General features: G+C 39.7%; 1 protein-coding gene across 28 annotated transcripts in view; it reads left to right on the forward strand.

The window, feature by feature from the left end:
* BANP (BTG3 associated nuclear protein) overlaps positions 1-15,886 on the forward strand; it is a 118,083-nt gene that overhangs the window by 26,052 nt on the left and 76,145 nt on the right. For all 28 annotated transcript variants that reach the window (XM_081117638.1, XM_081117640.1, XM_081117633.1 and 25 more), the window contains one exon: positions 984-1,183. In XM_081117638.1, coding sequence (XP_080973764.1) covers positions 984-1,183 — 200 coding nt within the window. The remainder of the gene's footprint in view (positions 1-983; positions 1,184-15,886) is intronic.

A 15,886-nucleotide genomic window follows, 5' to 3' on the forward strand; every position in this document is an offset into this window, starting at 1 on the left:
ATGTGATATAGCTCTAGTTTTGCTATTTTGCTTCAGATTAGGAAAGCAGGCCCTAGCTAATGCTGTACTCCAGCAACAGTTAGATGGCATGCCCTGTCAGCCAAACGGAGGCCAGCCTTTTACTGTGGGCAGACAAGCAGAGAGAAAGACGAAAGGCAGATTCTTCATCATTTTCATCTGCTGACTCTCAAGCCAGCCTTTCTACTAAATTGAGCTATTGGATACTTTATGAACTTGCTCCTAACTAGCACTCTTAATCCTTTTACCAGCTGATGAGATCGGCTTAGGGTGTTCATTGCGGTGTTTTACTTGAAAACATGCTTCTATCTGTATTCTTGTCGACTCACGGCAGAAATGGCAGTTGTGGGAAGTGAAGAGCTTTCCTGTCTGGTGTATGTATTTGATCCATTTCTTGGGTCCGGAGTCATGCATGTCTCTGCTTACTGTGATCAATCGGAGTTAGTAATTGGGATTTGGCTCAGAAATGATAATAGAATGTGAGGTTGCTCTTCATGTTGACCACTAGGTGGCAGGTGTGCTGTTCGTACTCTACCAAATTTTAACATCAGGGCAGTGGGGATAATGTGAATGTGCAGGACCAATGGTTTCCATGCTGTTTTGATGTTACATGTAAATGTGTTTTTATAGTTAGAAAGATGTGACTAGTTTTATATGTAAATTTACTGATTAATAGGACATCCTAAAAACTACATACATTTTTATCATATGGTCTTAAGCATTACTAAGGATCACAATTACACATGGAAGTAAACCCATGATTTAAGTAGTCACATTTTAAATATAAGAGGTTGAACTTGTTTACTCAAATGTTTCTGGCTTATAACTAAAGAGCTAAAGTGCAGGGATTATTCTATTGGAGTAGATACGATTCAAATTAGGAAATAGCCATTTGATGTTCCTTGGAACTTTCTCCTTAAAGTTCAAGATATCCCTTCTGAAGTTTTTCTTTTTTTCACTTCCAGTCATTCCTGTATTCCATTAACCAGACAATATGCTTGCGATTGGATAGCATTGAAGCCAAGCTGCAAGCTCTCGAGGCTACTTGTAAATCATTAGAAGAAAAGCTGGATCTAGTCACGAACAAGCAGCACAGTCCCATCCAAGTCCCCATGGTGGCAGGCTCCCCTCTCGGCGCGACGCAGACGTGCAACAAAGTGCGATGGTAAGAACAGACCAGTGGGCTGTGGTCACCTCCTCCCCCAGGCTCCCCTGATTGGTTACCCAAGTTGTAGTATACATAGGGCATCTGCCTCTGCAGCTTCACAGCACCTATTTCACTTAGACCCAAACTAAACACGTGACACCCTGCTGGACTGACTTGGAGTCATCCTCACATTTTCTTTCTAACATAAACCAGACTGGTGAATCTTTTCTTTGGAATTAACCCACCAGATCTTTGAAGATGTGCATTTGTTTCTTTCTTTTTTTTTTCTATCTGGCAAGTTCTTAGATATTTTTTCTCCATATTAGTATTTATAAATTTTACTTGAGTACATCAAATTTTCCATTCACATCTGTAGTTTTTATTTTACCGATTAAAAAAAATATATTTAGAGCCTTATGTTAGTGGGAAGTGTAGTAGTAGTGTATGTGCCATTTGAATAGAAACTTTATTAAGAATTTGGTTAGATTAGAAAGATGTGTTAAAGTCTTTGACCTGTTTATGTATTCGTTAGTCCACAGAACCCTGTCACCTACTTGAGCTTCCGAAACGAGCTAAAGCTCAGGCTCTGGGTAGCAGTTCCATTAGTCCTATTGGCATTTTTGTGCTTTCCCACAGCAGGTTACAAAGAAGCCATATTTGTGGCAGTGGCAAAATTTGTCTTTGTACTTGAGGAGAACTTGAAGCATTTTTACTGAGGGCTCTTCTGTTTTGGTTCCCTGGACAGACAGCTGCCTCCTGCCTTGTGTGGCTGTGAGGAGGGAGGGCAGTGAGATGCTGGGGTGGAGTAGGGTTGTCAGGGTAGATGCAAAGGAGTGGGAGTCATATTGAGACAGAAAGACAGTAGTTGGCTTTGCTGCCAGGCTTGGCTGGGTTCTGCCCTCGCCCTGTGCTCTGGGGACAGGAGCGGCATTAGGGGCTTTGTGGACTTTTCAGGGGAATGTGGGATTGAGGAAGGGTTCCTGGTTGGTTTGGGGATGCTCACAAACATGCCTCAGTTTCAGGGTGGCCACCTGTTCTGGTTTGTCTGGGACAGCTGTGGATGATGCCTGCTGGGTGGGCATAATTGCTTCCTTTGACTCTCAGAGATGTCCTGGTGTATTTGAAACTCTGCATGGCCCCTACACCTGATCTCCAGGTTGGGGCCAGGGACTCCAGGGATCTCATTCCCCATAGGGGAATATGAGGCAGTCCACGGTGCTGCTGTGAGACAGGGCCTTTTGCCCTAGTTTATATTTTGTCCTAACAGATCACCCATGTGTTTACTCCCAGCAAACATTTGTTGAGCATGTCCTCTGTGCAGGCAGTGAGTCTTAGACCTTTCAGACCCAGTGCTTTTTTTAAGATTAATTTTTTTGTAATGCCCTCTTATTCTAAAATGCAATGTTTAGAAAATGTAATTTATAATTAAAATATGAATATAATGCCTTAAGTGTAATGGAAGGAGAAACAGAAAGGTAGTAGTGTATAATAAAATAGCATATGTTTCATTATGTAAATGGTTGGATTAGCTACATAAAGCGGCAGTGAATATGCCAGATGCTCAAACCTCCCGTGTTGAGTCCTGGTGACTCATGCTAGTTGGTGATGGACTAGTACAAAATGATGAGCAATTTTGATGAAGTTTCAAATAAAGCAAAGTGTAATTTTTTCTGGACTTCAACAGTCGTTGAATTCCTAGAAAATTCAATTCTTACAACTATCCAAAAATATTTTGTGTGTAAATATAGAATGGAGTAAGATTCTGGGCTCAGAGAGTTAGAAGCATGTTTTTCACTCATGAATGTCTGGGACATTTGAACTTTGTACAGGAAGATTTTTCTGCTAGTTGAGACTGTCTTCTGCATTGAAGGATATCTTAATGTCCTTGGCCTATACCCACTAAATCTCAGTGGTATCTCTTAATTCTAATAACCAGGTATGTCCCATTGGATTCCCACCCGCCCCCCGGGAACCTTCATTGAGAACAATTGCTCTAAGGGATGAGAAAAGAGTGAATGACATGCTTCCTGCCCATTAGTAAGAAGCTTGCACGTTCTAAGGACGGTCCTCCTTGGTGGGGTATTGCTTCTTTACCTGTGTTTGGAAGATGTAATCCTCATGAGATGAGTCAGGGAGAGTGTTGACAAAACCTGTCCATTCATAGTCAGTCTTTGATTATTCGTGATGGTTCCATCAGGGTAAGGTCTTTGAGGGTGAGTGCCCAGGGACTGAAGAGCTATTACAGTTATGGTTTGCACCTCCAGGGTGACTTGTTTTGGGATTCCTTCTGTGTCAGGAGGAAGAACAGGCCTCTGCCTGTTACAAGTTACCCTGGTTTGAAACAGCTGGGATGACCTGGACCAAGTCATATAGTTGTGTTGATTGCCAGTCTTGTCAGCTTTAAAAAGACCAGAAGAAGGTGACTTAGGCTAGCTCTGGGGCCCATCAGTTTCTCTCACTGTTCTAATAACAAAACTGCCTACACTCACTCATGCAGGTGGGCAGGAGAGAGGGTGGCACCACTTCTGTTGAGGTTTCCCTCCTGACTGGTAAGCCATAATCCTTTGGGTTTTGAGTTGTTTGACAACAGAGCTACTTGCTTAGGTAAAGAAAGGCATTTCCAGGAGCTGCCATCTTTCTGACTTTCTTTAGCATTATAGTGATTGCAGGGCTAGTGGAAAGAACCATTAACAACTTTCCTAGTCAGAAATTCTACTGTGCTTCCCTTTGCGGGCAGAAGGTTTTATCATTTAGAGCCTTGCCATAGTTTTTTCTGTGTGTATAACAAGTAGTAAAGTTTTTTAATACTAAATCAGATGTATAATCTAGTTGGGTTTTCTGGTTTTAAAGAATTGTATTGGGTGAGATAAAATCAACCTATTATAGAATATACTTACTGTATATTGAAATAAGACTTTTTGATATTGTTTATACAACCATTACTAATGAAAGTTAATGTAAGACTATTCGGAGGAAAAATCTATTTTCTCATAGGCATAGTTTTAAAATAGGATGTATGTGAATTTTTAAAGAAGATACTAAATCTGCCATTTCTCTCTGGATAAGCTCTGAAAATGAGAAAAAAAATTACCAACAATTGAAAGCTGTTAACAAGGAATTTTGGGGGAATTAAAGGATAAGAATTTAATCCCAGTATATCAATGAAAAAATATATTTAAATTAGAAAGTTACTAATTTGTAAACACAGATAAGTAAACGAGAATTGTGTGCTTTAAATGTAGCAAGTAGAACATAGAAAGGGAAAGTCTCCCAAAACAGTTAAAAACTGGTTAACATTCTGAGTAATAAGGTCCTTCTACAATGTATTTATTTTGAGCCTCAGATATTTAAAATAAAGGTTAGAACTATGTAAGTCCTAGATTATTTTATATCCAAATGGATGCTTTAAAAAATTACTTAAGATTCCTTAGGCCTACTTGCATTTGCTATGAATGATTTTTTGGGAAGTCTGAGTGTAATCTCACAGCTTGAATGCAGATACTGTAAAGGTCTTTTCAGTTATAATAAGGCCTGTAGATAGTGGATGATAAGCTGTACCGCTCTCTCTTCCCTTTGGAGAGGCTGCACATGGCCCAGAGCCAGCCCCACCTGCAGGGGCTGGTGCAGCCTGTCAGCTTGAGGCCCACCTCTGGATCCCTCTCTGCATACCGAAATCCACTCACCTGTTAGTTATTTCTAATTAAAACTGGCCTGGACTAGACCATGCTATCATCTCTGAGAGTTATTGTCTTCCCTGGAGGATAGAAGGCAGTGGACTGCTGCCAACCTTGACTGGCATTTTGGATCCAGATTTTCAGATTCCACACCTGAATGAGATTCTTTAAATAAATTTAAGAAAGAAACAAAGAAAATCTTTGATGCTAAAACTTAATCATTATAATAAAATGTGAGGTTATTTGGGTGGGATCTCACCCAACAACAGTGTTCTACTTGAGGAATAGAAAAATGGACTTGAATTCTTTTAAGTAGGTACCTTTTTTCTTCCTCTCAAGTGTGCCAGTATTTGGATTTTGTTTATTGTCATTCCAGGAGTAGCAACTGGAGGTTTAAACGCTAAAGTTGTTTCGAATTGGTATTGAGGAAGTCCTTATAGAGTAGAGTAGGCTTGTCTTTTAAATGCCCAGCTGTGAGCATTTCAGGAAGGGCTTTCATTTTATTAATTGGATTGAAGGGATCAAGTGTATGGACAAGGACATTTATACTATAGATCAGTGTGGAAACCCCTTTGCACTTTTTTGAGTTTAGACATAGAATCAATTGAAGAAAGTACACTAGTAGGACACAGCTGAACCTGGTGTTGGCCCGATGTGGGGTGCTGTCCTAGTTGATGACCCCTCTAGAATGCCAGCATGCAATGCATGGATCCTGGGATAGAATACCGGCTTGTCCAGTGGGATCTTATAGAAACAGACTATTTGATAAATCAGACAGCAACTCAAAACCCAGATGTTTGGGGTTTGTTTTCATTAACTGAACATATTGACTAACTAGAAAAATGCTTATATTTCTTACTTTTCAAAGTAATAGATTTCTATTTTGTTATTTTTTAAAAATGTGTTTTTATGGATTTTAGAGAGAGAGAGGAAGGGAGAGAGAGAAATACTGATGAAAGAGAAACATCATCCGGCTGTTTCTTACATGCCCCTCCTGGGGATTGAACCGCAACCCTAGTATGTCCCCTGACCGGGAATTGAACCAGCGACCTCTGGGTGCATGGGACAATGCTCAACCGAGACATATCAGCCCAGGCTCTATTTTGCTATTTTCATTTTTTGTATGCACAAGTTGTTTATTTTTTTAAAATTGATTTTAGAGAGAGGAAGGGGGAGAGAGAAACATCGACTTTCGATTGATGAAACCATCACTGGGGATGGAACCTAAAACCTGGGTATGTACCCTGACCAGGAATCAAACCCCCACCTTGCCATCTTTTGGTGTACGGGACGATGCTCCAGCCAATTGAGCCACATCAGCCAGGGCACACAAGTGGTTTATTTTTTATTGAGATGAGATTGACATAACAGATTTTTATTTTTAAAAGCTTAAATTTTTTTTTTTTATAGCTTAGTGTATTTCTACAATTTAAAAACAATTATAATTAATTAGAGGCTTCTTTGTGATCCTCTAAAAGTAAAAAAGTGATTTATTTTAAAATTTTTCTTATAGAAAGATGTGTCATGTAAGACATATGGAGGGGCAGATTTTTTTCTTTTCCTCTAAACTGATCACTGATCCACAGAAAATAGAAATATTTGATCATATTAAGTTCCCTTTATATGCTGGTTGCTGATTCTCTTTTACTTCCCAGAGGGTCTTTTGATTTAAATGTTGCTGGATATTTGTGGAAGGACTCTTCTGGCCTTTTGAGCCTTCATGGCTTCTGGGTAGAGAGAAGTCTCACTCTGTGCATCTCGTTCTGGCATTTGAGCACCAGCAGTCTTGGCCTGGGTCTTCAGTGTTCAGAGTGTTTCCAGTTTGGGGCATTGACCTTCTCTGTCAAAAGTATAGCATTTCATAATCTTTAGAATGTGACAAACTCAACATAAGGTTCTTTGAACTGTGAAGGAAGGGTGTGGTCTCGGCCATGATGGACTTGTTTAATTCTTTCCTTTGCAAATTTGGAATTTTTGATGTTTCCATTTAATTTTGTATACATGATTTCTATTTCTGACTCGTCTATAGTACCTCACAAACCTACAGACCTTTGGTGACTTTGTTGTGATTCCCTGTACATGTGAGGGCTAAGTACTAACCCAAGAAAACATAGTTTACATACATACAGTTTAGGGACTCATTAACCTAATCTGATTACTCAAATACAATCTAATAAAGCAGATGATAAACACAGTCAAATGTCTTAATAGATTGTGCATATTCTAATAATTTGATGTACTTCCAGTTTTAGAATAACTCACATCTCATTGATTGGGATTGAGTTGAGTCTGTAGGTTAATTTGGAGAGAATTGCCATCTTAACATCACTGAGTCTTCATGAACATGGTACACCTCTCCACTTAACATGGGTCTCTAATTCCTGTCAGCAGTGCCATGTAGTTTTCAGTGTACAACTTTTGTACATACTTTGTTAAATTTATCTGTAAGTATTTCATATTTTTAGATGCTATTATAAATGATATTGTATGTTAAATTTCAATATCCAGTTGTTCATTGGTAATGTATGGAAATGTAATAAGGTTTTTCTATACTGATATTATCCTGTATCATTGCTAAATTCATTTATTTTAGGGACTTTTCTATAGGGATTTTTAAATGTGTGTGGTCATATTGTTTTAAAATAACAAGTTTTATTTCCGATCAAATTCCTATATCTTTTCTTACTTTGCTGCATTGGCTAGGATCTCCATTTCAGTGTAGTCTGTTTTATACTTTTGTGCTATGTCTGATCTTTGAGTGAAAGCATCTTGTCTTTCACCATTAAGTGTGATGTTAGCTGTAAATTTTTCATAGATTCTTTTTATCAGGTTGAAGAAGTTCCCTTCTATTCCTTATTCATGAGAGTTATTGTTTTTGTGATAGTTTATCATGAACAGGCATTGAATTTTCACACACTTTCAATGTATCTGCTTGAGATGATCTTATGCTTTTTCTTCTTGATTCTCTTGTTACACTGATTTTGAATGCTAGCCTAACCTTGCATTTCTGTTTTAATAAGCCTGACTTGATCATAGTGCATTACACTTTTTATATATTTTTGGATTGAGTTGCTGATATTTAGGTAAGAATTTTTTGTATCTATGTTCATAGGGTATATGAGCCTGTAGTTTTCTTTTTTGACCTGTCTTTATCTGTTTTGTTATCAGGTTAATGCTAGCCTCAAAGAATGAGCTGGAAGTTGTCTCTTATTGTGCGTTTTTGGAAAGCATTTCTATAGTTTGAGTTTTATTTCTTCTTTAACTGTTTGATGGGATTTGCCAGTGAAGCTGTGTGTGCTTAGGTTTTGGTTATGAATTCAATATTTTTAATAAATACAGAACTTCAATAAATGTAGATGTCCTTGAGTCAGTGTTGTTTAATTTGTATCTCTCAAGGGGCTTCCCTTTTCATCTAAATTCTAGCATACATTAGCATAATATTTTTCATACTATATAATATTATCTTTTAAATGCCCATAGGCCCACATGACATTTAGGTGCCATGTCTCCTTGGGCACCTCTGGTCTATGATAGTTTTTTAGGCTTTTCTTGTTTTTATGACTTTTTGAGGAGTGCTGGTCAGGTGTTTTATAGAGTATCCATCAATTGGAATTTGATGCTTTTCTCATGATTAGACATGGATTGTGGGTTTTTGGAAGGAAGACCATAGAAGTGAAGTGCCCTTCTGATTGCATCTTACCAAGGCTGTGTGCCATCACCATGACTTAGTGTGGGTGGTGTTGACATGGATCATCACGCTGAGGAGTGCTTGTCAGACTTCTCAGCTGCACAGTTGCTATCGTCCCCCTGCCCCTTCCAACCTCTGCTCTTTGGAAGGATGTCACTAAGCTTGGTGCCTACTTACAAAGTGGGCAGTCACACTTCCTCCTGGAAGGTAGAGCGTCTGTGCACTCTCTTCTTCCACGTGGGAGTTTATCTTTTCTTCCCCACTTATTGGTTTCATCAGTCATTTATATCAGTATGGGCTCATGGATATTTATTTTATACTTTGGGTTAGAATTCATTACACATAGTCCTCAACTTACGATGGTTTGACTTAGGATTTTTCAACTTTACAAGTGGTGCAAAATTGATACACATTCAATAGAAACCATACTTAGAACTTTGGAATCTGACCTTTTCCTGTGCTAGTGATATGCAGTATGATACTCTCGTCATGCTGGGCAGTGGCAGCAAGCCACAGGTCCCAGTCAGCCATGAGGTCACTAGGGCCAACAGTTGATACCCTACAGTGTATTCATTGTGTTAGGTGATCTGCCCAACTGCAGGCTAGTGTGAGTGTTCTGAGCATGTTTAAGGTAGGCTGGGCTAAGCTTTGATGTTCCTTAGGTTAGGTGTATTAAATACATTTTCGCCTTAACAGTATTTTTGATTTACAGTGGGTTTATTGGGTATAATCCCATCACAAGTTGAGAAGTATCTGTACTACTTTATTTTGTTTATCAAATTGTTCCAGCTTTGGCCATTGGGAGTGCTTTTGGGTGGCTCCTGTGCCTTTGAACACCCCCACCCCCTTCCCCAACATTGTGGGATTGTTTTTGGTCTGAGCACTTCTTACTTTCTGGCACCACAAGGCACTCCAGGCTCATCTTGTAGCTAGCTACCCTAGTCCTAGAGTAAGCCATTTCTCCTTTTATTGGGAAATGGCATAAGAGACAAGATCTGGACACTAGGTGTCTTCTGAGTGCTCAGAATTCCCCACAGGGTCCATTCCTGTGGCTGCCACATGCAGGTCTCCTGCTCTTCTGTACAGTGATGGAGTACTTGTTCTGCCTGGGAGTCAGCCTATCATTCAGGCTCCCTTTTACGTTTGTTTGTTATTAGTAGTTTCTATAGCTCCTTGGAAAGAAGGAAAAAAATATGCATTCCTGACCAATGTGCTCTTCTCTTAATTTGGGACCAGTAGTTTGAATTCACAGAAATTTGTTAGTGTACAAGCATGGTTTCTGTGGAGTGGGGTTAGGTGCAGGTCAGAACCCGAGCCTTCCAGAGTCTGTCTGCTCCAGAGTCTTCTTTCTTAAACAGCTGGTTTTTGAAGTTTGTTGCATTAGATTGTCCCCATTTTTTTAGTGCAGTTGGTTATTTTGGGAGGGGTTGATTTTATACTCTATTTTACTTATCTCATTAGCTTGGAAAGAAATTTTTATTGGTAATTTATTCCTATCACTAAGAGTATTGTTTTGTTTCCTGGTTGTTATGACTTTTTAATCTTTAACAAGCAATAGAAAAAAACCTTTTAAAACAAATTTTCATAAATTTTTTATTTGAATGCTTGGTGCATTGATTAGGTAACATGAACCATGTGATGAAGAATCCCTGATTCGTGGGGGTTGACACCTTCGAAGATTGCCTCTTGCTCATGTTCATGGAACAGTGTGAGTGCTTCTGGGCCTCCCACAGCTCTCTTCCATGTGGCTCAGATGCTGGTACCTTCCATCTGTGCTCAGACATCCCCTAAGGCCTCAGGGTCCTTAGTCTGGGAAAGGAAAGACTGGAGAAGTCACATTCTGTTCTTAAAATGCTGTCCTGGGAGGACACACCTCTGTCCTGTTTACATCCCACCCATAAGCACTTGTCCCAGGGCTACATTTGCACGGAAGGCCACCTGGAACTGTAGCCTGGAACTGTGTAGTGTCTCCCAGGGTCAGTATCACCCTATGAAAAAGGGGCAGGAACTCTTGGTGGACCCAGCCCATCTGCCTGTCTTGGGCTTGAGGGTCTCAGAGTGTTTGACTTCATTGTTTAAGTGAGGATTGCTACCCCCTCTCCCCCCTTTTTTTGGCCCTTGTTGAAACTCTAAGACTGGTAAACAATTCTGTTTTGTAAGTATATTACACTGAACTGAAAAATTTCTTTATTGTGACCCAGTTTCTCGTGTGGTATGCAGGAGTATAACTGTGAAAGCCAATGGGAGAGAATGTATTGAGTGAACAAATACCTGTGTGGTTTAGAAGAATCTGTCAACATGTTTTCTTATAAGTAGAGAGCAGAAGAAATTACTTGAGATTCTTGCTGGCTTGCTTTTGTTAATTGAGAGACTTTCTATGAGATAATTCACAAAAATTAGAAAGTTGATATTATTAGATTTTGCAAACTTTCAACTTGATGAATCATCATTTTGAGTTACAGAAGGATCAGTGGTCAGCAGAATATAGATTAGTGAGATTTAATTGTAGGCGGGAGGGAGGCAAAAACTTTCTTATATAATTTTCAGATATTCTGATGGAATTCCTCCCACCCTGGCCACAGAAAACAAAGTTGGAGGTCACTATGTGAATAGAAATATCATCTGACTTGACTTCCTCACACAGGGAATGAATGGGAAGTTATTTGCAAATAATACAGTTCTGGGTAAAGTTTTAGTCGTACCTAAGCCTTCAAGGTAGGGTTTGCTCCTAGTTTGGGTTAATACAAGTAACTTAGAATGTGAACTCCCCAAGGGTGGGGCATTTCCACTGTGCCTGGAGTGGGCTTCTCAGGACAGTGCTAGTGATGGAGGATTTGGCCTTTGGGCATTTTAAGTTACTTAAACTTGTCTTTGGAAGATTAGTTTCTCCTAAAATGGTATGTGCTCTTAGCACCCATACGTGGAAAGTGAGGTTTAGGCAGAGAACATAATTGTGGACATTCTTGATTATTTGATGCAATATGCCCATGTCCCCTAAGCCCTACACATTTATTCAGTGAACATCTATAGACATGTCACTGTGATACATCAGACTTGGTGGCAGTTGGTTTCTTATTTCCTGGTTGAGTTTTTTGCTTGGATTAAAAGCTTTTGGTACTCATGGAAGTTTTCCTTGATCTTTGGAAATTGGAAATAAGGAATGACTGTGCTGCTTATACAAATCTGATTGTCCCAGGGGACTCCACTCTACAAGGGAACTTTCAGAAGTGTTTGTTTGGTTGAACCCCAGTGCACTGAAACTCTTGGGTAGGGATGGAGAATATAGGCATGACTCCTACACCTTCAGCCATTTCCATGGCAGACTTGTTAATTGATGTTGGTTCATCCCTCTGAGCTTCAAACTTGAATCACTGTGGTGTTTTCAGGTAAATGGAGCTGTTTCTAAATATTAAGCTGACTGTTCTGATTCTAAGGGGTGTTCTCTGTTAGTACACAATAAGAGGTGTGTGTGTATGTGTTTGCATGTGTGTGCACATTCAGAATCCAATTAGAAGTCCCTGAAAAGTGTATAGGGTTTTAGCAGATTCTGTGTTAGAGTTCCTATGAAGTACTTTAAATATGTACAGATCTGACACCCTTAGTTCTTCCGTAGAGGGCTTGGGTGCAATCTCTGGTTCACCCCACCCTTCTCTCTCTGCCCCAGGTCTGCCTGTGTTCTTGTTGGGCTTTCTGCATGTCAGATACTGACCTCTTCTTACATGTTGGCTGATCCTGTCCTGGTGTCACCCCCCCCTCCCCAATCTCTGTCCCATCCTCATCTGCACTAGACCACACTAACTGGGCTCCAAGTTCCCTGGTTCAAACCAAGGGGCTGCTTTTGTCAAACTTTTTGTAATAAAAAGTGGCAAACACAAACTTGTGGAAAATAGTTTACACCCTACATTTTCCAAGTCTTTCATTTTGGTGGGTTTTTAAATTTTTTTTGCACAGATTTGAATAAAGCCCCCAAGTGTATTTTTGAATGATAGTCCATTTTTCCTGTGACTGATGAGCAAAGGGGGCAGAAAAGTTGACTTTTTAAAATAATAATACAGGTACTTCTAACACCGTCACAAAGCAATTTCTCGAAACTGATACTAAGTTGGCCACTTCCTAAGTACAGCTTGGAAAATGTTTGCCATGACAATTCTGAAAGCTGAAGATACAAAATGTATTTAAAAACAAAATAACTAAAATGCTTAAACACTGAGAGGGTAAGTTGTAATGGTAATTGAAATGGGATTATCCTTCTTGATCAATAAGTAGCTAAAGTATGAGACATACTTGGTTTCAGATTCAGGCTCCATCACCTATAAATGGTGAGAACTTGGACAAAATTTTACCTTTTTTAAGCATCAGTTTTTTCATCAGTAAAATGAAAATAAAAGTAGTAAGCTAGGGTTTCTGTGAATGAGATCATGGTAAACCAAAAAAGTTAATTTTAGATTGATAAAATTCTTCATAAAAAATAAAAAGCATTTATTTAACCAAAAGGAGCTGCAGCCCAGGAGACACAGATTCAGGTAGCAACCTAAATTGTGTTCCACTGAGACAGAGGGCAGGCCGGGTTTTAAAAAGTTTCCACCAAGGCTTTCAATTAGGTCCTTTTTATGTAAATAAGGTATCTAGTTGTATAGTACTGAAAGTCAAAACCAGGGTTTCCCTGCGGTGGTTGGCCCAGACAGTGTAAACAAACGGTATAGGGAGGGGAGCCCAGGGTCCTGGTATGCAGGGTACGCGAGAGCCACTATCAGGAAGTAGCCACTAGGCTCTTAGTATTTATAAAATTTGGGCCCTCAGTTGACCATAGGAGTCTATTTTCAGCAGATAAATTCCTTTTCAGGGTTCACATCAAATGAATTTTGTCGGGGTCCCAGTCGTGAATATAGGTGTTTAGTATTCCTTGATCCTTCTAAACCCCGAGGTTTAAAAAGTTAATAATATTAATGTTGGTTGTTCACTGTGTCTAATATCCACTAGGCCCTGTGGTATATGCTGGGCTCACACCAGTAAGACCATAGGATTCTAGGTCACCCTCAGTTTAGTATCTTCAGAAATTCCTCTGGATGATCCATTCTAGGCCCTCCTCTGGCATTGTGTTAGTAGGTTTCTGTTCTGGATTGTGATTCTTTTTTTTTATTTTTATTTTTTTAATATCTTTATTGATTTCAGAGAGAGGAAAGGAGAGGGAGAGGGAGAGGTAGAAATATCAATAATGAGAGAGTTGTCATTGATTGTCTGCCTCCTGCACGCCCCCGACTAGGGATCGATCTGCAACCTGGACATGTGCCCTGACCAGGAATTGAACCTCGATCTCCTGGATACTAGGTCGATGCTCAATGGCTGAGCCACGCCCAGCCGGGCACGGCTTATGATTCTTAAGCCTTTTTTCTTTTAGCATTTGGATTAGCAGCATGAGACCAAGGAAATCTAGAGGCAACAGCCAGAGGCTTGCACTCAGATATGAGGCTTATTCTTGAATTCATTCATGTCTTAAACACATAGGCTTGACCATGTACTGGGCATTCACCTTAGCAGTTGTGATGTACCAGTGAACAAAGACAAAAGATCCCTGTATGTGGACAACCACATAACAAACGAAACGGTAATAATGGAACTGTGTAATAGATGAGAAGATGCTGAGTGCTGTGGGGAAGCAGTCAACAGAACAGATTTGTGTCTCCTGTATAAGGTTGTGTGTAATTTTGTTGTTATTGCTTTAAACTAGGGGCATCCATCAGAATCACCTTGGGAATTGTTTTTTGTGTTTTTTTTAAGTCCCAGGCTGTCTGAGGGTGTGCCCTAGCTTCTCCAGGAAATTCTGATATTTCAGAAGTAGGGGGCTTCATTGATTTTGGTTAAGAATGTTGGCTCTGCTGCTTGAGGATTTGGGCTCAAATCTAACTTTGCCACTTACCAGCTGTGTGGGCTTGGGCAGGTTATTCACCTGTCTGTGCAGTGTCCCCTCAGACTTTTAGGATTGAATGACTCCTTTCACACAGAGCCCCTGGGGTAGTCCTGCTTCTGGGACTGCCCCTGCTGGGGTCCGTGGGGGTCCTGCACTCATAGTCACTGTCTACAAGGGGTAAATGGTCCTTGTTTCACCCATCACAGGTCACTGGGCCAAGCTCTAGGGTGTGTTTTACTTCTGATACTATATTTAGCAAGAGTATTCAATTTGTATAATTAGCATAATCTTAGAATTAAACAATTAGGATAGTCTATGGGCCTAGCTATTTCCCTTTTCCTTAGTTTTGATTAAGTTTTTATTTAACAGGAGCTTCAACAACAAATATACAGTTATAGGTAAAGGTTCAGATAATGATTTAAGATTGCAAAAGAATGAACTGAACACATAAGAAAGCTTTTATAAACAAGATGACTGAGAAATAGATAAATTGATCAGTGGAACAGAATAGAGAGCCCAGAAATAGACCCACACAAATATGTCCAAATAGTTTTTGACAAAGGTGCAAAAAAAAATTCAGTGGAGGAAGGACAGACTTTTAACAAATGGTGCTGGAGCAATTGGGCATCCACAGGCAAAAGAAAAGAAATGAACATTGATGTCAACTTCACAGATTTACCAAAATTAATTTAAAATGAATGAGAGATTTAAATGTCAAATGTAAAACTGGAAAACCTTTAAATGAAAATACAGGACAAAATCCTTGGACATTAGGCATACTTCTTAGACTTGACACCAAGAGCATAAAAAGATAAATTGAACTTGATCAAAATAAGAAACTTATGCTCTGTGAAAGAGCTTCCAGGAGGATGGAAAGACCAGCTACAGCCTAGGATGAAATATTTGCAAACCACTTGTCTGACAAAGGGCTGATCTCTAGAGCAAACAACTCTCAAAACTCAGCAGTAAATAAACAATCCAATTAGAAAGTGGGTAAAAAATACAACAGATATTTTACCAAATAGGAGATATAGGAGGGCAAATAAGCATATGATTATTTAGATGTTCAATATCGTTAGTCATCAGGGAAATGCAAATTAAAACCACAATGAGGTATCACTCCATACCTATCAGAATGGCTAAATAGCCTGGCCGGGCGTGGCTCAGCAGTTGAGCGTCGACCTAGGATCCAGGTGATCGGGGTTCGATTCCCGGTCAGGGCACATGCCCGGGTTGCGGGCTCGATCCCCAGTCTGGGGCGTGCAGGAGGCGGCCAATCATTGACTCTCATCATTGATGTTTTTCTCTCTCTCTCTCCCTCTCCTTTCCTCTCTCTGAAATCAATAAAGATATATTAAAAAAAAAAAAGAATGGCTCAATAAAAAATAGCAACACCACCAAATGCTGATGAGGATGTGGAGAAACTGGATCTCTCACCCATTGCTGGTGGG

This window comes from Miniopterus schreibersii (assembly GCF_964146895.1).
Source record: "Miniopterus schreibersii genome assembly, chromosome: 18".
Lineage (NCBI taxonomy): Eukaryota > Metazoa > Chordata > Mammalia > Chiroptera > Miniopteridae > Miniopterus > Miniopterus schreibersii.